Source organism: Perissodus microlepis, chromosome 17 (assembly GCF_051167445.1).
Source record: "Perissodus microlepis isolate ML-2025 ecotype Zambia chromosome 17, ASM5116744v1, whole genome shotgun sequence".
Taxonomy (NCBI): domain Eukaryota; kingdom Metazoa; phylum Chordata; class Actinopteri; order Cichliformes; family Cichlidae; genus Perissodus; species Perissodus microlepis.
The window spans coordinates 13,090,631-13,116,043 of record NC_140477.1 but is presented as its reverse complement, the minus strand read 5'-3'; the positions used below and the strand labels follow the sequence as shown (position 1 = coordinate 13,116,043).

The 25,413-nt window shown below is 39.3% G+C and overlaps 1 protein-coding gene across 1 annotated transcript; it reads right to left on the bottom strand.

Annotated features, from left to right (window-relative positions):
* Window positions 1–1,359: 1,359 nt before the first annotated feature.
* Window positions 1,360–6,018, bottom strand: LOC146369288 (uncharacterized). Its single transcript, XM_084910649.1, has 4 exons — window positions 6,015–6,018; window positions 5,229–5,291; window positions 3,327–5,016; window positions 1,360–3,231 (listed from the first exon to the last, which is right to left on the bottom strand). The coding sequence occupies exons 1-4, from the start codon at window positions 6,016–6,018 to the stop codon at window positions 2,145–2,147; spliced, it is 2,844 nt and encodes a 947-aa protein (XP_084766775.1). The 3' UTR covers window positions 1,360–2,144.
* Window positions 6,019–25,413: the final 19,395 nt, after the last annotated feature.

Genomic DNA, 25,413 nt, shown 5'->3' with positions numbered 1-25,413 from the left:
GGGAGCAGTTCACATGATCATGACGTATCTGACTCCCACACAAGTACAGAGAAGAAAAATGCATGCGCGCAGGCATGCACATATGCATAAACTGATATGCACTTTAGTTTAAAGGTGAGTGGGTGCAGGAACATAATGTGCAACAAAGAAAAAAAAGTGAGTGAGACAGATGGAGGGAGAGAAAGGCACAAAGGTATAAAAAGAAATAAGTAGGATTTCTAGAAGACCCAGGTAGATATGGTGGTGAGATTCAGGGTCAGGGTCCTGCTGGACCGTAAGGAGGTGCTGGTAAGCTCTCTGCTGCAGCCAAAGCTCTTCCCTTCTGGACACGCACTGAACCAGTGGAGCCTGGATCCATTCTTCGAGCCCTCCCTCCTCTCCTTCAGCCTCTCTTCTACGTCTCTCCCCCCTCATCCCGGCTCTCCCTCTTGCCCCCTCCTCCTGCTCCTCTTTCCCAGGCCCTATGGGTGCAGTGCCACGTTGCTGACTGAACTTATTAGACTGAGGGAAAGAAGGAAAAGGGAGAAAAGTGCTAAGCACCTCCACGTGGGCTAATGCTTTTACCCCATTCTTGCCTTCTGTCTTACTTTTCACTAATAGAAAAGATTCCCCTTCTTCATTTATCTTCTGTCATGTATATTTTTTCCAGGCCTGTGGTCAGGTTAAATCCTCTCTAATTTTTGCGAGTGAAATCCTAAACACATTTGCTTCAGAGAAAATCTTTTTATGACTCTTGCCCCTGTCTGTGTTTGTGCACGATGCTCACATTAAGTTCCCATTGTAGTGTGAGCCTTGAAGCCATAAATAACCTTAAATATATAATTTTCCTGACAGGATGAGCTTCCTGAAGCATATGCATTTAAACTGCCACAGTGTTGTATTTGTGCCAGGTAAAAACACATTTCTGTCTTTAGTTTTGCACACATACCCCAAGGCTGTCCTCATTGGAAACGTTCTTCTATACATTATTGCCATCTAGTGGCTAGTTTATTAGGAATGTATTTACATTTTTGGGCCATGTATTTACCGTGGAACAATTAGTCAACCGACAGGATAACTAAGACTGAACCTTTAAACTGCCCCATCACACTGTCTTTGTTCTTTCACTAAGAACCAAAAAGCTGGAATGGTCACAAACAGGGAAAAACCCTGTTTAAGAGCAGCAAACAACCAAATACACCAGCAAACGAGTTATTTATTTTAACTTGTTTTTTAGCTGAGTCTGACAAATTTACATGATAAAATGTTTTCGTTGAAGATTTGAGGAAAACAGACATCTAGTTAAGTAAGATGTTATAGTGGAGACGAAAAGGCGAAGAGAGTGTCACGACAATGGCATATAATCAGTAGAATCTTTTTTATTCAGTGACTCATAAAACATATTGTTGGTACACACAGAGGAAAGAATAGATGGTTGCAATCAGTGAGCTCACACTTTACCCAAAACAAACATGGATCCATAGGCCACAGAGAGTCTCTCACTGTCAGCATATCTGACATATTCACATTCTAGAAACTAGGACAAATGAAAACAATGCTGACAATGTTAAAAAGAAAAGTAAATTTGGATCCAATATTTAAATTAAACAAGTTTACATACATTCAACATAATTGCTTTTCTTTCTTTTTTAAATTTCTAATTCCTTCATTCCTTCAGTTACCTTCATATAAGTAGTCTTAATTTAACTTTTAGCCTAATAAAACAAAGCAGCTTTTTTTTTTTTAAACCTAATTACTGTAGGATAAAATAATAATGTTTGCTTTAGTTGGTCATGGAAAAACTGCCAGAAATAAAAACTGTCAGTAATAACATGATGATTTGCAGTCATACAATTCTGGTTCTAGGTACCTTAGGCTGCTCATGCTGCATGCAAACAGATGTTTTCCTACCATATAAGGGATTTTGGGAAAAGCAGCCTGAGTCATAAAAATAGTCGGACACTGAGACTTTGGTGGGTCACACACAATAAACTGAATTTCACACACAATAAATATTGTTTTTGAGTTTCATCATTGGTTTCTCATAATAGTGGCATTCACCACAGGTCTTGGATAAAACTTTCAAAGCAGGATTCAGTACTATAAACTTTTATTTCAATTGTGTGCATAAAAAAAAATCCAAGCCTATGAAACTTTTCAGATGCTCAGTAGAAGTGCACCACCTGGAAGCCCCGTAAGCATCTGAAGGCATGTGCATCCAGCTTTGCCATATCAATGAAATTGTGCTCCAACTGCACTTTCACAAGTCCGCTGAGAGTTTTATTGCCCCAGCAGAAAGCATCACGAGGCACTGACTGAATCTTGTTGTGCTTGAGTGCTACTGAGTGCAAACCCTTAGGTAACTTTCTGGGCACCTGTTTCAGTGTGTTGTGACTTAGGTCTAACTGGTGCAGTACGGGCAGCATCCTGAATGCACCTGTTGTCACTTTAAAGATTTTATTCCATGCTAAGCCTAGGTGCTCTAGCTTTTTCAAACTTCTGAAAGCTGATTTATTTATGGAAGATATGAAGTTTCCTTCCAAATTTAGAGTTTTAACAGATAGAGGAAGGTGTTGTGGCACCTGTTTTAGTCTGTTCCCCTCTAAATTGATGCTTTCCAAGAACGTTGTATTGAGGAAGGAATCCCTATCTAGCCCTTTGTTTGTCAGTCTGTTTGCACTCAGGTCCAACACCACCAACCCTGATTTCCCGTTGAAAGCTCCTCGGCCAAAACGCTCAAGGAGGTTACCCTTAAGATAGAGCTCTTTGATTGACAATGGTAACCGCAGAGGTACTGAGATCAACATGTTGTGATCCAGGTTTAGAGTGCGCAGGTTCCCTAGTGGGGAGAGCATGCCATTAGGAACTGAATTATTCCCAAGGCTGTTGTTGCTGAGGCTCAGAACCAAGAGGCCAGGGCACCGTGCCCAGGATGCCATCGACATCACGGTCAGGCGGTTGTTGTCCAGACGAAGCTCCTCCAGAGAAGCTGGAAGGTCTGCTGGCACCCTTTGTAAGAGATTCCTATCCAAGTAGAGGCGTTTCAGAGCTGGGACCCCTTCAAAAGCTCCCTCAATGGAACCATCTGTGAGACGATTGTTGCTTAGTACAAGGAACTCCATAGAGTCATATTGATTTAGCAGGTCCAGCTGGATGCTGTTGATGTAGTTATTCATAAGGAGGATGTAGCGGGAATTATAGGGGATACCATAAGGAACCTTATCCACACGTTTGTCTGAGCACTGGACCACTCTAAAAACAACACATACAATTAAAGAATCATTAGTGATTGAATATTAAGAATATTGGAGGGTATCTTAGTCTCATTTCAGTATCCTTTGTCTTACCTTCCATAGCAGGCACACTCGATTGGACAATAGTTGCCCATAAAGTAAGGAAACTGCGTTGGTGGGAAGATTTCTTTCTTCTTCTTTGGTGGCTTTTGGGTTTTATTGTTCTTCTTCCTTCTCTTTTCCTTGGACTTCTTGATGGTCTTATTTTTGCTTTGCTTGTTGTTTTTCACTGGCCTCGGCGAAGGTGTTTTGGCAGTTCCGAGCTGTGGTTTGGCTGAAGGTTTGTTCAGCTGTGGTTGCGGAGAAGATGCTTTATTTTGCTTCCCTGTAAGTTTGGTGTAATTCTCCATCAGTTCAACATTTTGGTATTTGCCCATCGACTGCGACGTGTTTGATTTGTGTGCAAGCCGAGGCACTTCAGCAGATAAAACGCCATTTATTTTTGATGTTGAGTTTGGCTCTCTGGTGAAAAACTTTGCTTCGTTGGGTTGTGTTGTTGCTGTTTGGACCAAGAAGATAAATTCACCCTCATATGGTTGCACAACTCTGTTTATTTCCCCCTTGTCCGCTGCTCTGTGTGTTTGTACCTCTTTCCATGCTGGTTTCAACAAAACATTTTTAGCCATTACATCTTCTATAACTGAGCCAGCCTTCACTTCCATTTCTTTCTGCTTGAGATGGCCCCCCGGACTCTCTGTTAAGTCTGTGATGTGACTGACTGAGTTAGGAATGTGAATATTGACAGAAGGAGACCGAAAACTATCCGTGGTGTAAAGGGTGGGAGGGTGAGAGGAGTCTGGAGGAATTTGTGTGGGTGTGACAGGAAGTGAAGGGGAGATGTGATAAGCAGGAGGCTTATTTTGAGAACGGATGATAATTTGAATTGTGGCATTTTCTACCTGAGCAGGAAATATACTTAAAGGAGATGCAATGTTGTTAATTAATACCTGATCTTCTTTTTCTATTAATTCCTTATAGACTGCATGGGCTATGTCCTCACTCTTTTTTGCGCCTTTCTCCTTGTCTCCTATTTCTTTTATAGTTTGTGCCGCTCTTCTCTTCTCCTGATGACTGATCCCTGCAACTAGCTCCCCTTCTCGCTCCTCTTCAACCATTTTTTGTTTCAGCCTCTCTATTTGATCACTTCTCTTCACTTTCACATCTATCCTGTTGTGATTCGCTTCCTCTGGTATCACTGCATCATGATCATGATCTATTTTCCATTTTTTCCCAGTACGTGTCAGTTTCCTGCTCTCATTATGTGTCTCTGTCTTTGAGGCAGGGTCCAAACTCGGTCCATTTTCTCTCATTTTCGATGCAACCTCTTTATCTGTATCTGGTACAGAGTAGATCTCTCTTTTTGTTCCTTCTTGTAAAAGACTACTTGTGAGAAATGTCTCAGGGGTGTACCCTTCATCACTTTTCTTTACAAAGAGTCCTTCTATACTGCCAGCTGTGGTCGTTTCACGCCCTGTGTTTTCCTCCATCTGTGAAGTCAGTCCATCTCCCCTTCTTTCCTTCACAGTCTTTACTTTCTCGACAAGCTCTCTAGTAGGGTTCCTCTCTGAGGTATTCCTTTCACCCCTCTGTTCCTCAGTTTTTGTCATTTGAGTGGATTCCTCAGTAATATTTTCGGCGCCATTTTTTCTCATCTCTGCAGATGTAAAAACATCGCTAAGCTCCTTATTTCTCAAGTCAGACTGGTCATGGCTGTTCCATCCGTCTATCTGAGCAAAAGTCAGTCCTGTTGTACAATGCAATGACAGAAAGTTCATACATTTAAATAAGCACTAAAAAGCTACACTTTCACGTTACAACAACTAGCATAATTAACCTGAAAGGTGTTTACGGGAATGTCAGGGCTTAGATCTGTAAACGATTATCTTTACTGAAAGAATGTCAACTCAAAAATGCTAAAAACTTTCTAGCTTTAACTTACTGGGATGTAATACGTACTCTGTGAAAATCCAGAGACAGTGCACAGCAGGACAAGTGTAAGTGTCAGCACTTCTATTTTCTCTGTTGAGGGACAAAAATCAGTAAAACAAATTTCAGACAAGAGTCATAAGAACATTCTCAGCGTTAAAAATAAATTCTGGTTACATTTATAAACTTGTTGAATCAATAAATGGCCTGTCACTTATTTATATGGCACTTTTCTAATCTGTTTGAGCACTTCTTTGTACAAGCTTTATTCACCCCTTCTGATAATTTAACTCTCTATTTCCTGAGCCACAGATATTTAAAGTGTGCTAAACATTTATTTTTGACCAGTAGCTTTTAAACCTGAACAGGTTTAAAAACATGAACTGATTGTATGAATTTCCAGTTTCCTAGAAAGTTACGAATGGCTTCTGTATGTAATACAATATAATAAATGACCATGTGTATGTGTGCTACATTTTAGGTCCCATAACATGTACTTGGTTTTGATTTTCATTCCCTTTTAACAGGTCTGACCTCTTTCTGGCTTCAAACACATTCTAAAAAAAACGATATCAAATAATAACAATTTACACATCTTCATATTTAAATAACTTTTTGGTGAAAAAACTAAAAAACTAAATAAATAAATTCAATACACATAGAATGCAGAATCCCAAAATTATAAAGGGATAATATGAATACAGTAAAATAATACATTAAATATGATAATAGAGTAAAATAAAAAAGGTTAAGGACAGCACAAACCTGCAAATTACAACAAAGACATTGTTCAACTGATGTATGAGAGTTGCTTACCCATCATGCTGAATTCCCTCATTGTCTGCCTTTTCCAGTTGACCCTCACGTACCTCTATCTGTAGCATCAGAGGACTTAAAAGCTACTGAACAGAATACTCCAGGAGAAAGAGTGCAACCTTTGAACCACACACTACCCCGGCATAGTTAACTTTAATGGTCCATTTCAGTGCCCCTCTCTGTATGGAGAGGTTTCACACATAAGCTCTGGGTAAGCCATGGGTAATAACTCCTAAAATGCCTTTGTCTGGAAGAGGATTGTCACACTTACTCTCAATGTCAGAGGAATCTGAAGGATCAATAGTGGGAAAATGGGGCAACTTTAGGAAGAGGGGTCAGAGGTGATGGCCGCTTTACAGTGGCTACTATCTGCCACGCGAAGGCATTTGCATCTAAGAGGTTATATGAGGGTGAGAAGTGGATCCTGGAAACTGCTTGGCCTTTCACTCATATGCTAATATTTTGAAGTACTCCAGGAGTGCAAAAACCAGTGATAGCAATTTTATTATGATGAAGGGTTAGATGTATTATTCTCTCCTTCAGCATTAGGTTACAGTACTGTACAAAAGTCTTGTTGCAGCCTTCAGTTCTGGTGTTTTGCAGCCAAGGAGCCAGATTATATTGCGACTCGGTCTAGAGTAATAACTCTCTAGGTATCCTGGAGGTCTAGCAAAGTTTTTCTTTGGACATCGGATGCTTTTTCACTCATTCTGTGTACTTGACCATTTTAGAGGAATGTTTTAATGTTTCTTAAGCCACTTAACACTGACCTTTACATAATTCAACCATAAAAACATCACCTAACTCAAAAGATGGACCTTTCTCTACAGATAACACACAACTTAGCAAAGATCCGATTTAAAATTTTATCTTTAGGCATTTTGTTAAGAGCAACCTGCCACAAAACACACGTGCATATTATTTTCCCCAGCAAAATATAAAGACATGAAGGGTTAATCAAGGCTTTATCCTACAAACTTCTAATAAATTAATGTCTGGTCTGGTTTAATTTTGAACTTGGCTAAGATGTCCTAGTATACTTGCTGTAGTAGACCATGATAGGTTTTGCCTTAACAACAACAATGTTAGCTTAGACAGAAAACAACCCAATTCATGACTCATAAGATAGAGAGATAATAACTCTCTAAGGTATGCAGCATGAGTGCTGATAAGGGCAGCGACTCATTATTTTCAGTATAAATTAAACTGCTATCAACCCTGAAAAAACTGCAACTCATTAAATGTCAAAAAAGTAGAAATCTCACTCGCAATGGGAGCAACAAATCATGGAGCTTGTGCTTTTGTTGTTAATCAGATTTGACAAATAATTCCACACATGCACTTTTTTTTGTCCTGGCGATCACTGGAATTAATGTGCATTTAGAAGAACAGCGCTGTATCAGGTTACATGTGTATTTCAAATAAAAACAGTTAAATAAACTATTTGTGTTGTGTTATTTCTTTAGCTGAACAAAGTTGTGTTGTGCAAAAACAACCATTCATTACCAGACTATTTTTAAGATCATGTGGATTAAAGCACAACGTGCTCAGCGAGGGCCTGAAAATCAGGGCCAATTTTCAATGCTGTAAATATTTTGGACAGAATTTTCCCATACCATATAAAACACATCTTAAAAATAATGAAAACCAAACTACAAATGTCAAACAGATGGTTTCGTTCCCCTTCGGTGTTCAGATATTTATTTATTTAGATGTGTGTCTTTAAAATGCATAATCTGTGAATGTGTTTTTGTTGCATCGTGAACACTGCTTTTCAGTTTTCCATTGCGTTATTATGTGTGGGAATGTGAGTATTTATGTTTATCTTTAAAAAAAACAGATACACAAATGGTTATGAAAATACACAAAGGCCAAGCTGACAAACAATGCTTTTCAGTCAGTTTTATCCACGAGTATAGAACCACACCAGACAAGATAGAATAAATGATGAAACTCTTTACAAATTGGCTATTGTTCAAAAACAATATCCAAATGTGAGAAACAGCTTTATTGAGTTTTCTCACTAGAAGCCAAAAACACTTGAAATGTGGACTATGCCCTTTTGTACCAAACCAAAGCAGTTTCACTACTTTATTATGGTCACACACAAGCTCGCCTTTAAAATGCTGACCTCTAGTGTAGAAAATATGTCATGTGAAAGAACAATCTGATAGTAGTTGCATTGCAAGGCCACAAAGTGGCAGCACGTTCACACATAACTGCTCAAGTTGCCCCAAAAGAGCCTCCTATTGCATAAGACTGCACTTAAAAAACACAGCAGATGGGCTTTAATGTTTTGTATGGGTCTAGATCAGTTCTGTTCTTCTGGATCATGAGAAGAAAACAATATCGACTTTAATACACATGAATAATAAATGACATGGAAGGGGACCTAAATGAAAGCCCATAAGAAGAGAGCAGTTTCTACGGCTGCTTGAATAGTAGTAGCTCATTTCCTGTCAGAGGTGACGTAATGTATAGGAGAGTAGGTGTGAAAAGCAGCAATACTGGAAGGAACAGAGGTGGAGGTGGTATCGTAGGGTTGCACCTGTTTAGGCTATAAATATAGGAGAGTGTTTCACTGTACAGCATGTGGGCCTGCTGTATGCGTGTATTTGTTTAAATGAAATGATATTTTATACAGAACATTGCCCCTCCTCCCTTTCAACCGATTTCAAAGCCTTTCTCTATCTGTCTCTCCCATCGACAGCTTCAAAAATCCCTTTCACAGACAAAGCGTATGATATACTCCACAATCTGTCTGTCTGGACTTTTGCCTCCTAGCCAAATCACTTTTACAGTTGAATGATTGTTCCCCCAGTGCATCCTCAAAGCCGCCCATCAGCCTCACCAGTTACTCCTTACTGTTGTTGTATGCTCCAAATCCCAAAGAAGCAAATGAAAAACAGATCTTCAGATATCATTTTAATTTACCATTTTTAATCGTACTTTTTTCAACCTTGTCACGGATTTTAACGTCTATAAGGTTTCAAATGATCAGATGCTTGGTTTGAAGTTTATCCATTTAGTTATTTATTTTAAATTTGGCTTTAGTGGAAAAGAAGAAACTCAAAGACAGGTATGTGTAACGTATTTGTCTCCAAACAGTTGAGATCAGCTTCACAGACCGGTGTGGTATTGGTCTGAATGGTTGCATGTGTGTCACAGATATGACTGAATTAATGTCACACATAAAGATGTATGATTTCAGTTCATTCTCTGTGCAGAGCCACAGTGGACCTTTTTCTGATCTTGGTTGATAACTGGACATGTAATAGATGAGAATATTAACCCAGTTTTCAACTCAGTTTTTTTTACTAGTGCACAGTCTCTTTTACAATAAAAAGACCAAACATCAATACTGTGTAACTTGAGGACATAAACTAAGGGAGAAAGTGACCAAGAGAGAGAAGAATGAAGTAAAATCAAATAGTGAGAGATAAGAAGTAGAAGAAAAAGTCTTGAGTGACAACAAGCCTGTTAAAAATAAACCCTCCCCCCTCAAACTATCCCATCTGCTTGGAGCCTGTCTGCTGGCAGTAGCACCAGTGGGGTGGGGGTTAACAAAGGGCAAAGGACACAGACTGTGATCAATTTGTCCACTAAATGTGTCACACCCATATTTGTGCAGTGTGCATGACGCACTGGAGAACACACAACTGACATTCACTCTTATCCTTCAAGGGCAAATGATATTACTTGTGTAAACCTACCATGTGTTTGGATCTAGACTATCTGAATGTATAGGATCATATACTGTGGTTATATATTCACCTCTATGACGGTGTAATAAAAATAGGATGAATCCAAGCTATATTCCTTCATCATTCATTTGTTGGGGGTCACTATTTGCCAGCTTTGAAAGTTAGCACAGTTAATAGCATAGTTAGCGTAGGCTAGCCATCTTATTTGTTTTGCAGCCAGAAGTGACACATTTGGTCAACAGGGTGGAGTGCTAAGCTAACAATAAGTAGCATGTCTAGCTAGCACACAGACACATACATATCTGCTAATTTTTGTTAATAAATCATTGAAGTAATAGGCCAACTAGAATTTCACTCACAAAAAACTTGAGCACAGATTTTCTAGTTGCTCAAGTCATACATGCAACTACCACAGTATCCATAATTAGAGCTAGTGCTAGACTCATTCACAAGGTGGTGAGGATATTCTGTGCTAACAGTTGAGAAAAATGTCTACATTTTTGCATATTATGGCCTCTGAGACAGATATTTTTAAACTTTTAAAACTATGAGCGCATACTGTGCGTGTATGGTTGTAATTATGCATACCCGTTCATGATGTGGTTTAAAGTAGGTTGTTTATCCTTAAATTTGTTGTGTCGCCTGTAACGGTGGCCCGGTGTATAGGTTATTATATAGAATTATAGGATTGCCTCTCTTATTTTGTATATTGTGACTGTGCATCTTAGTTTATAACCTCTGTTTTATGGGCATAGTCTGAGTGCAAGTGTGCGCATGAAGCCGCTCATTTTTTTCTTTTTAAATGAAATAGTAAAGCAAGTTGAGCCAAGTACTGCTTGTCAAAGTTGGTTGACCACACAGTTCACTTCCCCTGGCACCAACCCCGATACTTCTTCTTGGAAGTATTAGATCTGGTTGTATTTTGGATATAAATATAATGTGATGTTTTTATTGCTATATTATACCAATTCATTAACATAACTAATTTGCAGAAAAACTTTGAGAAAAGAACAGTTTGAAGGTTGTGCCTTTCGTGGTGTATTTCCTATTCCTTTTATAAATGTCAGCAGTTCTGTTATCAGGCAGAAGAACATAAGGTAAACATTAACACACTGACTAGTCCAGTTCAGTTGTTTGGCACCAAAATGAAGATCTGATATTGTCGTAGATGGTTAATGATTTTTAGTGACCGGAATTTTTCAAGGTTGCGGATTGTTCTTTAAAAAAAATTCCAGACTGTGTTCCTGATATAAAAAGTGCACTAAAACGAAAAGAGGAATTTCAGGAAAATCATGAGCTTACATGAGCATGAAAACAGGAAGTGCACAGATTGTACTTTAGTCATCCTTTTGCATACTTTTCTAAGAATTTCTAAATATTTTCTCGTCCTTCTGGCCAAAAAGGATAGAAGTAATCATGAGCACCCCACAACACTGTTGTCTTAACCCTGCCTAGAATAGCTTCACCAAATGAAATGTGTGGTTTTGTTTTAGTTCTTGTGTCAACATGGCAAGAAGCATTGGAGAAATGAGGATAAAGAATAAAAATGATTTAGAAAGTAAAACAGGAGGTTGCGGCAGAAAAACATAGATTAAAATAGGACTTTGGCTCTTTCCTTACACTTTAATTTGAAGTTGAAGGAAGAAGGCCTTTGAAGTGAAAGCCTCACCCTGGCAAAAAACATATTTTTTTTTAGTGTTAATGAAGCTTATCTAAACTGTGGGTCAGTCAGTTCTTCATAAACATCACATCAACGGTCAGGACAGACTGATCAAAGCACAGTTAGGTCTAAAATGACAAGGGCACTGCTAACTCAAAGAAAGTCATCAACATGGGTTTCAACATGGGTTTATACTGTGTTTGAATTAGTAACTCATTAACTCGTGGGAAAAGAGGGAACACCAATTTCATACTAGCAGATTTTTCTTTATGACCCTAGACATCCAACCTTGAAATTGTTTTACATTCCCACTTCTTTGTTGAAGAAGACTCATCTCTATAACAAACTCTTTTTGAAGAGCACAACTCAGGAGGCCTATTGATTGCTCACACACAGAGACTCACATGTACAGGCCTTTACAAATACCCTTGAAATTGACGTTTCCCATGGAGAAAACAACTTATCCATTAGTTTTTTTTTATTTTCTTTTTAGAAAAATAGAGTGTATAAGCAACAATCTGAAGAAGCTTTGACATTTGGCTACCACATATTGCAAGATGAAACAAAAGCAATGCTGAAGCACTGTAGCAGAGCGGATGCTTTTGTCCTTTAAAATACCCCTTTGTTCATCTAGAGTGACTCATGTTCCTGAAGCCCCTTTTGACAGCTGTTATTGATGCCATCAGCCAAGAAAAGCTCACCATATGCCGCACAATGCATGTGTCAGTTCATGTATATACATATTAGGCTCTGTGCATTTAAAATATATATGCTTTTTTTTAATCTGTTTAATTCTCAAGGGTAGCTTGGATTGATTCTTTGTCCTCACAGGCAACAGGTGTCAAAAATGTGGGTGGAAAAAAGTGCACACAGCGTAAAGGAGTTGTATTGTTAAAGCGGGACACAGAGACAGATGGATCCACAGTGTTTTGCCGGGTGATGTGGGTCATCGGGCCCAGTTAACAATTCTCCAGTGTTATTAGGTAAGCTGCAGCACTGCAAAACAAGTCTTTGACCTTGAAACACAACATTGCTGTTATATTCTTTTTTCTTTTTGTGGTTTCCTCTGTTAGTACAGCATGAAAAACAATGCATCCAGTGCTGATGATCTATGACATACAAGAGCTTGTTTTAGTAAGTTTTTTTTTCTCGAAAAATTCCCCCAAGAGAGGAAAAAAAAAAAAAAAGTTAATCAATAAATGGTCAACATAGCAGAACCTTTTGCCACTAAAGAGCCAGGTATTACCCCAAGACCAAACTTTTGCACGCAAAAGAAAATAAACATCGCATTTGGACTAGACAAAACTCGGGAAAAATGTCTCAAAATAACTGCTAAGCACATGTATGCCACATTTGTTATGTTAAACGGACACATATGTCGACAGAAAAAGTAGCGCAGTTAACTTTTCAGACCACAGAATTCAATTCAGCCTGCATTGTGTGCCTTTGTGGAAGCGAGCGTGTGTGTGCGTGTGTGGGTGTGTGTTTGTGTGTGTGTTTTTGTGTGTGTGTGTGTTTGTGTGTGTGTGTGTGTATGTGTCTGGCGAGGGGCCCCTGTTATTATGTCCTGCTGCTTTTCAATGGAACAGCTGTGTGAGCCTCCAGCCGCCTCCAAACAAGGTACAGACTGCCTGGCAACTGTCCTCTCATTGGCCAACTTTCCACCTCCTCCGACCAATCGTGGAGGCCACATGTCGAGGAAGCGCAGGGGGGAAAAACACAACAGAGAGAAAGACAGAACAGAAAGGCTTGTGAGAAAGTTTGCCGTGAAAAAACACGAGAAGAGTTGGAGAGACATCAGCTCGTGTTTCCAACAGAGAGTGATAAGACGGAGAAAGCAGAATGACAGCACATACTAATCATACTTAGAAGGCAGCACTTTTTAAAGCTTTAACCTCTTTCACACAGATTACCATGAAAATCTTTTAATGTTTCTCAAATCCTGTATTTTGTAGCCTAGATTTCCGTGTCGCACTCTGTTAGCTCTGACATCCTTAAAAAGGCCACAGTAACAATCATGAAAGGGAAGAAATCCTTCATGTTTATTATATATCAGATACAACTGCTAACAATCAGACAACTAGTCATAGAAATTCTTGAGACCTTAAAGATTTGCCAAAAAATCAGATCACTGAAGTAGGGTTGTATCAACAAATAAAACAACTACATATACACATTTTCTGGGATCCATCAACCAGATAAGTGCCTGCATTGAGTAGCAACAAGGAGGCGGTGACTTTTCTTTATTGATGCTATCGGCTTTGTGTTTGGCAGGCAGAGACATGCCATTGCAAAACGAGTGTTTCCAGGGCTTCGAGTGGACTTACTGGTAGATTTGAGTCAACAGTCTCTCGAGGATAATAGGTGTTTGTCTTACAGTAGCCGTGACGCATGCGGTTGTAGATGTGAGGCTGAAAGAAGAGCGGAAAACATTTGGAAATGGGCGATAAACAAGCATGCGGTTCTATGCATCGTTTTAGTCTAAATATCTTTTCTCTGTATGTCATCTTATACATTCTCTGTGGGTGTTGAGTGTATACGATGCATTTGTTTACTGTGTATCTGTGAGAAAAGTGAAGTGGGTGGATTCAAACTCACATGTAGCGTATCTTGCAATTACTAATCAAAGTGGCCCGCAGATTTTTGCAAGAACGCACGATGCACAGCCCCTTTCTCCGCTGGAGGTTACACTTCTTCTGAAATCTCAACTGCAGTTTCTCCAGAAAACAAAAAAGACCTGTGAAGAGACACACAGGCATGGCACAGGCGAGGTGGCTTCTGTGATGTGGTTAAGAAGGAGGCTATAAACTGCGTAGGTCTGCTTACTTTAAAAACATGTGCAAACACTCTTCTGATTACACACAGATGCTCTGGCAGACACACACACACACAAACCTCTCTCGCACACATGCACATAAACACTGTCTGTGCAGCCATTTGTCAGTATGAAATGTACAAACACACTGACATTACGATATGCTGACATGGCAAAGTGGTGGGTGTTTATGAGTCAGTGGATTTGACAGCCACCAGCAGCACCATGGTGATGATGATGGTGATGATGATGATGATGCAGCTGACACAGTTCACAGTACATGGATATCTGCCACAGAGATTATGTTGGTGACCTAAATCTGCTGCTCAAACAGAATATTTGCAATGCCATTTTTATACTTTAATGTTTGATGATAGTTAATCAACTGGCTGATTAATAATAATTTTGATTATCAAGGAGCCAGTTAACAGTAAAACCTGCCAAAAATACAGATTTGTTTATTTTGAGTTATCCATACAAGTCTTACCCCTTGATTTTTTTAAATATGTAAAACGAGGTTAAATTATCTAAGGAATTGCTTGATGAGGATTGTGCATGTTTATGGTAAACCATTTATCTTGGGCCTTTTTGCTTAAAGAGGCAGAAAGTTCTGATGATGTCATGCCCTCACATCTTTTGTGCTGTGCACAGCAGACATGTCCCAACAGGCGGCAAAGAGATGGCAGTTTTATTAAGCAGGCAAGCTACTTTCATATTCAAGCAAACCAATAAACCAAATTTTAACCCGCTTGTCAGCATATGATTGAGAGACTAAAGAAACCTCACGCCTGGAGGGCTTTAGCTGAATTTTCCTCTGTTCCTAGAACAAATTGATTGAACCACTGTTAGCTTTTCAGGACCAGGCAAATTACAGTTTAATTTAGATGCCCCCCTTTTAAGGTTTAATTATTGTTTAATTTTGCAAAATTTTAATGACTATATTACATTATGAACCGGAGAGTAAAATGGGATTTGGTGCAGTGCAGCGTGGGGAAAATCATATTAGGCGTCACATGATAACATGTTTTGTGAGTTCCAGTGTATTTTTCTTTGTCTGCAGGCTATGATTAGCTAAACTGTACTGCTACTCCGATACTGACTGCTTTCGGTGAGTGAATCAAATCACCATCATTACCTTAAACGTAATTTGATGTCTGCTATTCTTGACCACAAACATCAAAGCCTGATCAGATTTCACCATAACACAGCATACCAGTTTATCCTGCACTGAACTATTCCAAACTCTTTAGTGCAGTATTTTCATGCAACCTTTGAATAACACAAAATTAGTATACTTCAACTAGTTTAGGAAGATGTTTCACAAAAAAACATTCTGTGTTGATCCGAGACCTGACTTTAAAACTATAAAGACAACAGATTTTAATTTCTTTATTTACATCTGCACGAGGTAGAGAAGGGATATGCTAAGGGTATGAGTGGTGTCATGAAATGTTTAAATAAAAATATCTATATCCAACCCACTTTAACCCCCAGTTACGAAAGAAAAAGGTTACCGATGTGTTTGTGCTTCTGTGTTTCAATAAAGACACACTCCAGCAGTTGTTGTTGATCATTTTCATGACCTGGTTTACTTCGAAATGGCAGCTCTCGTACCTTTAGGCTCTAACAGGTGTCAAAGAGGAAGACAACAGGCCCTGGCAAGAAACAAGTCATACTACTGTTTATCTGACTTCGCTGCCTATGTGTCAAACACTGCTGTTGCTTTAAATTCTTCTCTGTCAGGGCTGATGTTGTAATGTTTTGATGATATTTCTGCATCGGTGCCCCCTGGCCATGTTGAACATTGTGAACAATTTGGCTGAACTATATTATAAGAAAATCTTGTCTTATACATTAATATGAACATCCCAAATCACAAGCTGAAAAGGTCTAAATGTCGATGTGTTCGTGTAGATGTAAAATTTGAATCCACATTAACTCTTTTCATGGTTTCATTGTTTCTGGTTTCATTGTTTCTATATTTCTGCCACAGGTTTTACATGTACAAAAGAAACTGACTAAAGTGAAAGTGACTACACTGATGAGACTGATAAAGATTTCATAAGTGAAGCTCAGCAAAGACAGCAGAAGTCACATAAACAACTGTAATCTGATAGCTCAGTGATGAATTACTGGCTGCTGAGCTCTCAGCTGTATGTGCTTTGTACTGAACTGAATGTTAAAGCTTGACATGAATGAAAACCTGTTGGGATTGTACTACACCTAACAAGGAGGTGCAAGAGCAGCTTGTTTTTAGGCTGTCTATATAATCTGGGGGCTATAAATGGTCTTTTTCAGACCACACACTGTATGTGTGGTCTGGAATCTCAGGGTCATCCATGGGGCATAAACTCAAAACTGCACTGAGTGAGTAACAATACATGAAATCCTGAGAAGTTTAACAAAATGGACCAATCACAGTTCAAATCGGTAATTACCCCCGAGCTCTTTCTGAGACTGCGTGTGTGAGAAAACAGCCTCAATCTGCTCCCACTGTGCTGTCCAGACAATCTCAGCCTAATCCTCGAAGTCCAGTCCAGGATTACGATGTCTGCTCCACCCACCATCTCTGCATTATCGAAAAAAAGACAGGATTATCGGAACTATAAAAATGAACACAGACTCCATGCATTAAACCTGTGTAAAACTCACTACGCATCTTATAGTTTTATTGGGCGGGGTGATTACACCTCTCATTTCCCCAGATTAGTAGCTGTGAGGTAGATTTTAGAAGATCAGCTCCACACAACACAAACAAAGCATTAATGCTGATTTCCCCTTATATGGTTTGATGCAGATTTGTTTTGTTTGGTGCTTGGAAACATGTTGCCATAGTGACTGTGATACATATTTCTTGGTGGATGTGTTATGCCAGCTTGTGAATTCAAGCTCCAGCAGATGGTTTCGATCCAGTGTCACAGGAGATGTGCATGTTTTTTGAATGGCTGAAAACAAGTATGTGAATAAGGAAGAGAACACAGTTGCACCTGGAGACAATTCCCTGTGGGTGAAAGTTTTTCTGGGCATTTTCCTGCAAATGTGTGTTTTGGAAGGAGGGTGGTGGACGTCAGTATATCTTATTGGTTCTGAATGAGGTGATCATAGAGCAGATGGTTTAGAGACTGTTTTGAAGCACTGGCAGCTCCAGCAGGACTTTTCATTGGACGTGGGAGCTTTCCACTGCTCTTATTTTTCTTCTCTCAGCCCAGCAAAAAAATGTGCTGAACGACTGATGTGGTTTTTGTACTAATGCATGCCTGCTTTTACCAGCTTTATTTCCCATTTCCATGCTTGAAGTGCTTGTGCAGACCATTTCTAAAAAGTGCTGCTGTTCAGTACATTTCCTGTAATATAAAAGACATTCTTGCATAAAATTAATGAAAAGCTGATCGTGTTGTGCTACGTAATTTGGACTTGAACAAGAAGGGCTTTGATTATAGTGCCAATAAACTGGAAACATAGACTGTACATCAAAGATGGACATGGCCAACGTGCCATCAGCCATCACCTTTTGGGGCTTTTGAACCTTCAACTAAGCTAGCTTTATAACCATTTAATTAATTAATTAATTAATATTTATTTCTTAGTCATTTTTGTCGAAAAGTGAACAGTAGGCTTGGTAGCAAGTAGCTGCATTCATAGACTGCATGTGACCATTCAAGCAGCTGTAAGCAGAAAGAAAGAGTGCTTAAATGTTGCTTGCCAGTAATTGTTTACAAGATATGTTGTAATAAAATGACCAAAGTCCAACAAACAAAACATAAAGCTAGAGCAACCATCCCCTTATGAACGTACTTCCAGACACAGCAAACACTAGCACATCTAATATGATTAAATCCATTTTCTTAGACGCTTTAAATGTACATTCAATGAACTCATTGAACCACACAGTAAAACATAAAAAATTTGTGCTGTCAGCGTTAATATTGTTAAAATGACGTTAACGCCATAACCGCATTAATGCGGCAAATCTCAGTTAGTGAGTTAGAGCGGCATGCACGGCGTCAAAGCGTTAGCGCGATTAGCTCGTTAGCGCGGTTAGCTTGTTAACGCGTTAGCGCCGTCCAGCCCCATGCACGGGGCGATCCGCGCTAACTCGCTAACGGAGATTTGCCGTGTTAATGCGGTTATGGCATTAACTTCATTTTAACGAGGTTAACGCTGACAGCACTAAAAAATACAATATTTTGTTAGTATTTCATCTACTAGCATTTTCCATCTGTTACCTTTCTTTTGTGCCATTATCTCTGAGCACAGTGCTGTGTAGAATTAGATGATGAGCAGTTTTGTGTAAAGGTTCCTGACTTAAACAGTGATTTACATCCCTGGCTAAAAACTGAGTGGTCTGGACGCATTCCCCTGGTTGCTCAAATACTTTATTTTTCCTCTCCTTTAGTTTTCTAGGCTCTTGCAAACCTCTGCAGGGAAAAGACATTAAAGGACAATGTATTTTTCTTCTTTTATCTGACAATAAAAGGGCTTCCTGAAAATGGATGAATGAAATATGTGTGTGATGTAAACTGGATTAGTTTTGCACCATGACTGGCCACATTGACCCTGATGCTGGTGTTACTGAAAATGAATAAAAAATATGTGAGGTGGCATATACGTGTGTGTGTGTGTGTGTGTGTGTGTGTGCAAGTTTAGGAAGCCTGCCTACTTATCCTCGGAGAAGGGAGCCTTGTTTACTAGATGGGTTCAGAGCAAATCTCAGCCAATTACAGTCAGAGTTAAAACTCTGGTGTGCCAAAAGTTGCTGTAATTTGTGAAATTGGCTGTGATCAAGTCTCATACACAAATACTTCTTCAAAGAGGCCAGAGATTTAAAGTGTTGTATTGGACTTTTGCAGCAGCGTTAACAAACACTGCTGGGAACATGTAGATTGGCGTCAGTTGCCTTAATTTATGTATACACTTAAGTTATTCCTCTCCTCAGTGCAGTGGAGGTTTGCTATCTGGGTGAATGCTGGTATATTTCATTGGTATTCTGCTTCCATAATAAGCCCCCTTTCGACTGATGGCATCTGAATATGTCGGCTTCATAGCCGCATGGACACCCTGGTCATTTTTATATAAAAATTGCACTTAAACCATATATTTGTGAGTTGCTCAGTTCAATAAAAGAGATCATTGATTTAACAAAAGACATGAGAAATGATCAGGGTAACAGTTTTCAGTCTCACTTTGACTTGTACTGGAGTCCTTCCACTGACTGTATTTTTTTAAAGGGTAATGAGATAGAGGAAGATAGTTGCTTGCAGAACATCAGTAATTTCCTTAATTGCTTAATTATTATCACACACAGTGAGACTGAGTCGACTGGGGTCTCACAGCAGATGACACTGTACCGCCCATTTCATGCAAATGAGCTGTCACACAGAGTTTAAGCTACAGTTAAATAATTATTTGATCTGTTTACTAAAGTCTGCAAGAGTGCACTTCCCATAACATCATATTAGACATGGCCTCCTGACTTCAAAGCAACTACCAAAATGGAAAGGCCAAATTTAAGAACACGCACCCTATGCTACATAAATCTATCCATCATGCTCAGCTGATGAACTATCAGATCTTGCGTATTGTTAACATTATGCTAAATGTTCATGTACAGGGAAGCTATATCTCGACAAAACTGAATCAGTCTGACAGAATAACAGTAACAGTACATGTACGTGTATGACTCGCTGCCTGACAGCGCATGGTTTTAGCTGGGATTCCTGTGGAAAATGTGTGTTTTCAATCAAACTATAACTGAACCAATGGGCAAGCAGCTTTTTCGCAGGGCGCTGTTTAATACTGGATAAATACTGATGATGAGCATCAGTGATTGTAACAATAGCAAATAGACCAGTTCACAGCGTCTAATGATGTAAACATAACGTATCCAGATACATAAGCACTTCAGGGTTACAGTACATTCCTGCATTCCTTCCTGGAATTACCTGCTAAATCGATGACCTGTTACTGTTTCCTATTATCCTGCATGCGTTTGTGTCTAGTTATACAGCCACACTTCTAAGAAAGTCAGTAGACTACATCATAAACAAAATAATGTGCCACAAAAAAAATCCTGTAAAATGTTCCACACATGTGGTGTAAATTTCAAGCCGCACTTGAATATTTATGATACTCAACGTACTTAAAATGTGGTAGTATTTTATTTTATATTATACAGAACAATTATATTCTTACTGTCAGCCTGTGGCCTTGGTAAGAGTCCTTCACAAAGTAAATTCAATTATTTCTGACAACAAACTTGATCATTTATGCTGATTTTTACATTTTTGAGTAAGACAGAATGCATTTTTCCATCACTGCAAATATCCAAGAGGTGCTGAAACATTTGCTGTGCCCAGTCCATCCGTTAGTATACTTATATCCACATTATACACTTTACATGCCGCTGAATTTAGGCAGCAAAGTGTTGAAAGATGCGGTGAAAGAAAGGGAATAGCTTAATCTCTTAATCTTTGTCTATGCATATATGTTTGTGGATATCTCTGTCTGTTTTTTAATAGAAACAGAACCACAACAGCAGGTCATCTGTGTTTTATGGCACTGTAATATCCGGTGTATTCAAATTCTTTGTCATGTTTCTGAAGCGTACTCATGCTACCAGAAAATCAATAAAAATCACCTTCAAAATGGATTATTTGCTTCATAAATGTGCCATGAAAATGTAACAAATATGCAGACAAATTGTGAAAAATTGACTCAGAAAAGCTTGACAGTGTGTGCATATACAGGGGAAGATTGAAAACTGGAAGTTTAACCGTTATCTCTGGTTGCTTAGTGACTAACTCACCAAGTGAAAAACTCCTTTAGGGGCTGTTTGCATATGCAAAGTGCAGAGATAGGGGAATAAAGGATCTCTGGGTCTTTGGGGAGGCGTGTCTTGTGCTTTCGGTTGTGTGAACAGGACTGACATGGATCACAGAATATGGTGCGGGTGCATCAGCAGGTCCTCCTGCCTTTCTCAGCTAACTGCTATGTGTGGTGAGATAGCACATGAGTGTGTGCGTGCCACAATTTCCATGTTCATGAGATTTCACTGTGAATTGAAGTGTGTGTTTGTGCATACATGGGTGTGTGCAGGTCTGTGAAGCAAGTAAATGTAGCAGGGCTAAGACTATTTTTTTTTTTTTAATTGGTGATATATATATACATATATATCATTTTTTGCTGTACCACTGATAAATGCTTGTGTGGCACAACCAATAAGGTAAAGAACCCAGAACTAATGTTTTTGTTGAGCCTTTGAGCTGAACCCTAACCCTCTAGTTAGTTAAAGACATATTGTCTCATCAATAGATCAGGTAGATGAAGATGAATCCCATAATTTAAAAAATGAATTTAGCCATCTTTGACCCGTTTAAAGCCATCCATTCCCAGATTCTCCAAGCTCCTACTGAAGTTGGGGCGATCTAATCATGCACTCTGAGTAAAAGTCTACCATCACCTCACATAGTTGCTAATGTGGACTTTTGTGTTTACACTTCTTAATCTGGTATGGTATCATGGAGTGCTACCCTGCGCATTGAAAAATGGGAAATGCTGAAGAGGTACCCGGTGCTTTTAAATGTGACAGGAAAGCCTCCTCTCTAAGCTTCAGTATGTGAAGAGGTGGGAGTGACAGTATTTTTAAATGTAAGATTCGTTGCTGGCCTTTAGTTTAGACACGTAAGAGATACAATAGGGTGTTGCTGCAACAGGTCCACAGTTGTGCTACCTCCATTAACAAAAAAAAAAAAAAAGATGAAACAGAAAAAACAAGCTTGTTTTCTCTGCTTGCTGCATTCACAGTGGCCTCAGAGACATTCATTAAAGCATACAGTGGATTCAAGCACAACCAGAACACCCTGTCCTCATAGCTGGAACCTGTGTGTGCATGTGTGCGGGGGTGTCTGTGTGTCAGAGTAACAAAAGAAAAAAATAGAGCACAATAAAGAGCAGATACACCTAGAATAAGATGTATCTGTAAGCAATTTGCATGAATGCATGTGTGTGTGTGCCTTTCCACTGCAATCATGTAAGTTTTGATGAATGGTAAACAAAGAGAAGAGCTGAAATGATTGAACACTGGCGGACTTCATTGAATAAATGCCATAACATCAACGTTTGCCAGCTGAATAAACAACAAATGCAATTGCACTAGATAACTCATAATAACTGATACAGCATGGAGTGCGATTCTTATTAAAGGTTTCTGTTCACATATTCCATTGTTTGCTGAAATAGCTTGGAATCTCTTTACATATATAAATATGTAAAAAGCAGATCGAATAAACAAGACTGCTCCTGGACATGCTACTTAAAATATATGCAGCAATGAGTGTCTACAGCCATCTATAAAACATGGTGGAAGCTCTGTTATGCATTGAGGCTGCATTTTAGCCAGTGGTGTTGGGGAACTTGTCAAAATTTACAGAATCATGAAGAAGTGAGGGGCGGTTTGAAGCTTTTGCACAGTACAGTACATTGAAAATATGCTGCACACACAGGTGACATTGGGCCCTCCCGTATAATCTAACCCTGACTGACTGAAAGCAAGGACAGCCTGTGTGTGTTCAAATATATCATTGGTCCTATCTTTTCTTCCTTGTTTGCTTTTTATGCTACACTGTCCTTGACAGTTGACAATGACTGAGTGATAGTACTGAACTATTGGAAAAACCAGTATGACCACAAGACAATGCATTTTACTTTAGTCCTCTTCAGATTTAGAGTTAATTAATTTGTAATGTGAGAAGAGCTTAAGCTGAATATGACTAGGGGTGCAACAGTTCACCAAAACCAGGGGTCTGTTTGTACTTTGGTTTTCTTTAGAGGGGATGAATAACAAAAAATAGGGAAAAAGGTCAATGCATTTACACTTGAGCAAAAAGAAAAAGAAAAAAACAACAACCACAAAACAGCTGAAGGTAAAACAGAGCATCAGAATGATGAAGCAAGATGATATATGTGACTTTGAAAGAGGCATGGTTGTTCGTGCCTGATGGGCTGTTTTCAAGAATTGCTAATCTACTGGGAAAAAGCATGGATCCATCCTGCCTTGCATAACAGTTGAGGCTGCTAATTGTGTAATGGTGTGTGGGATTATTTTCTATGCACACTTAGGGCCCTAAGTACCAAATGAGAATCTTTTAAACACCACAGCCTACTTGAGTTGTTGCTGACCATGTCTATCCCTTTATGATCACAGTGTACCCATCTTCTGATGACTGCATCCAGCAGGATAATGTGCTGTGTCACAAAGCTGGAATTACCACAAACTAATTTCCTGAACATGAAGTTCACTCAAATGGGCTCCATAGTCACCCAATTTCAGTCTAGCAGAGCACTTTTCAGATGTGCTGGGATGGAAGATTCACATCATAGATGTTCTGCAACAACTCTGCAGCAACTGCATTAATGTCAACATTGACAAACATCTTTGAGGAATGTTTCCAGCACCTTGTTGAATCTATGTCACAAAGAATTAAGGCAGCTCCGAAGGCAAAGGGGGATCCAACTGGCCAGGTGTACCTAACAAAATGTACCTAACAACTCAGAGTGTATTACCAGCTCTATTGGCTGTAGAACTGGATGTGGCTGTCTACACAGACCCAGAAGACTGGCTGTTTTATAAGCGTGTGCTGTCAGGCTAGCGTTCTCGCTCTCATCCGAGTTATGATGTAAAATGCAATTACCTTTAATTTAACCTGGAAAGCAATGACTGTGTGAGTGTGAGACAGACTAAAAAAAAAAAAGCAGATCGAATAACCACAAAGGAGGATAGAGAGAGGATCTATAACATGACGGAAAAGCTATTATTTTGTCAGTTTTACTTGTTCATTTCCTACTGTGCTGTCACTATGGGGACAGACATGCGTCAGCACTGTTCGTCAAGCCCGTGTTACACCCCGTCCCCTTCGCGTGTGCGTCCGCCTATGTGTTTGCATAACCTACTCAGCCACGATTTCATAACCATGTTCATCTTGGACACTGCTGCTTGCTTCCCACACAGATGAATATTGATGTAGCTACATGCCTGAATTGTGTTTACTTTGCTTATATCGCTCTAATAAAAAGCATTAAATGTATTCACAGAAAGTACTGAGTGGGGCGAAATAACAGAAAAAAGAAATCCAAGAAATCTCAAGAAAAAAATACACCAGCAAGAATCAAAATAAGAAATATCAAGCATGAGTCCTTTTGGTAATTTGCACACTCACAGTCATGTATTATACAACCGGTTTGTTATTAGGTTATTCAGTTCAGCAGGACCACCAGTTAGCTAAGTTTTTTCTGTGCTTATTTCAACATTTACATCTGAATAAAGTTTTCAATGATTCCTTTCATTCCTTTATCCTTTTTTTTTCTTCATGCATAAAAGTGAGTTTTGGTTTTCACAGTCCTGACCTTTGGGATTGCAGACTCATCAGCAGAGGTGATGTGACTGTCTACACAGACCCAGCAGACTTCCAGGCAAACCAATATCTCACATGTCTCACAAGCGATCTAGCTAATCTATTAGTGGCAGAGGCTTCAGTGTGAATCTTTTAATACGCTATGCCTAAGCTATTCACATCTTCCATTTTGGTGCTTTCAGAAATTGTCATTTTGAGCAGGTGCAACTGGCAGGAAAGCAGACACTTCAGGTGATGAAGGAACATCTTTGCAAACTGATTGCTGTTGTTTCAGAAGTGAAAGGGGGTTGACGCTAAATAATGCACAGATGAACCCGTGAGACTTATGTCATTCCCTTTCCCTCTATTTCTGTCTGAGTTCACTGTGGGTAATCTGCATCTGAGAAGGTTTATGCCGTACCAAAAAGAAAGAATGGAGCTTTTGCTCCATTTCCTGACACTTTTCTCTTTTGAATTGAGACCAAGTGTGCATCTTTTTTAAAAACAAATGCATGTCAGCGACTCGGTTAAACTGCGTGAAAGGAGTTGTTTCATAGTGTTAAAAAAAACCCAACACAGCATGATGCATTTTGACATTGCTTGGCACGCTATAGCATAATTACCTCATCAGTGATGATTATTGCGTGGGCTGGAGGCTACTGTCATGCTGTTGCTATGACATCTAGAGTCCATGAAAAGATGCGGGCATTTTTAGTGCATAACGGTGTTAGGCCTTTTGAAAGCAACAAACATGCACGTGACCAAATGCAAAACCCCCTGCACAGACACATTTTATCTACTTTGACATAGGGGGAGTGACCAGCTTCATGAA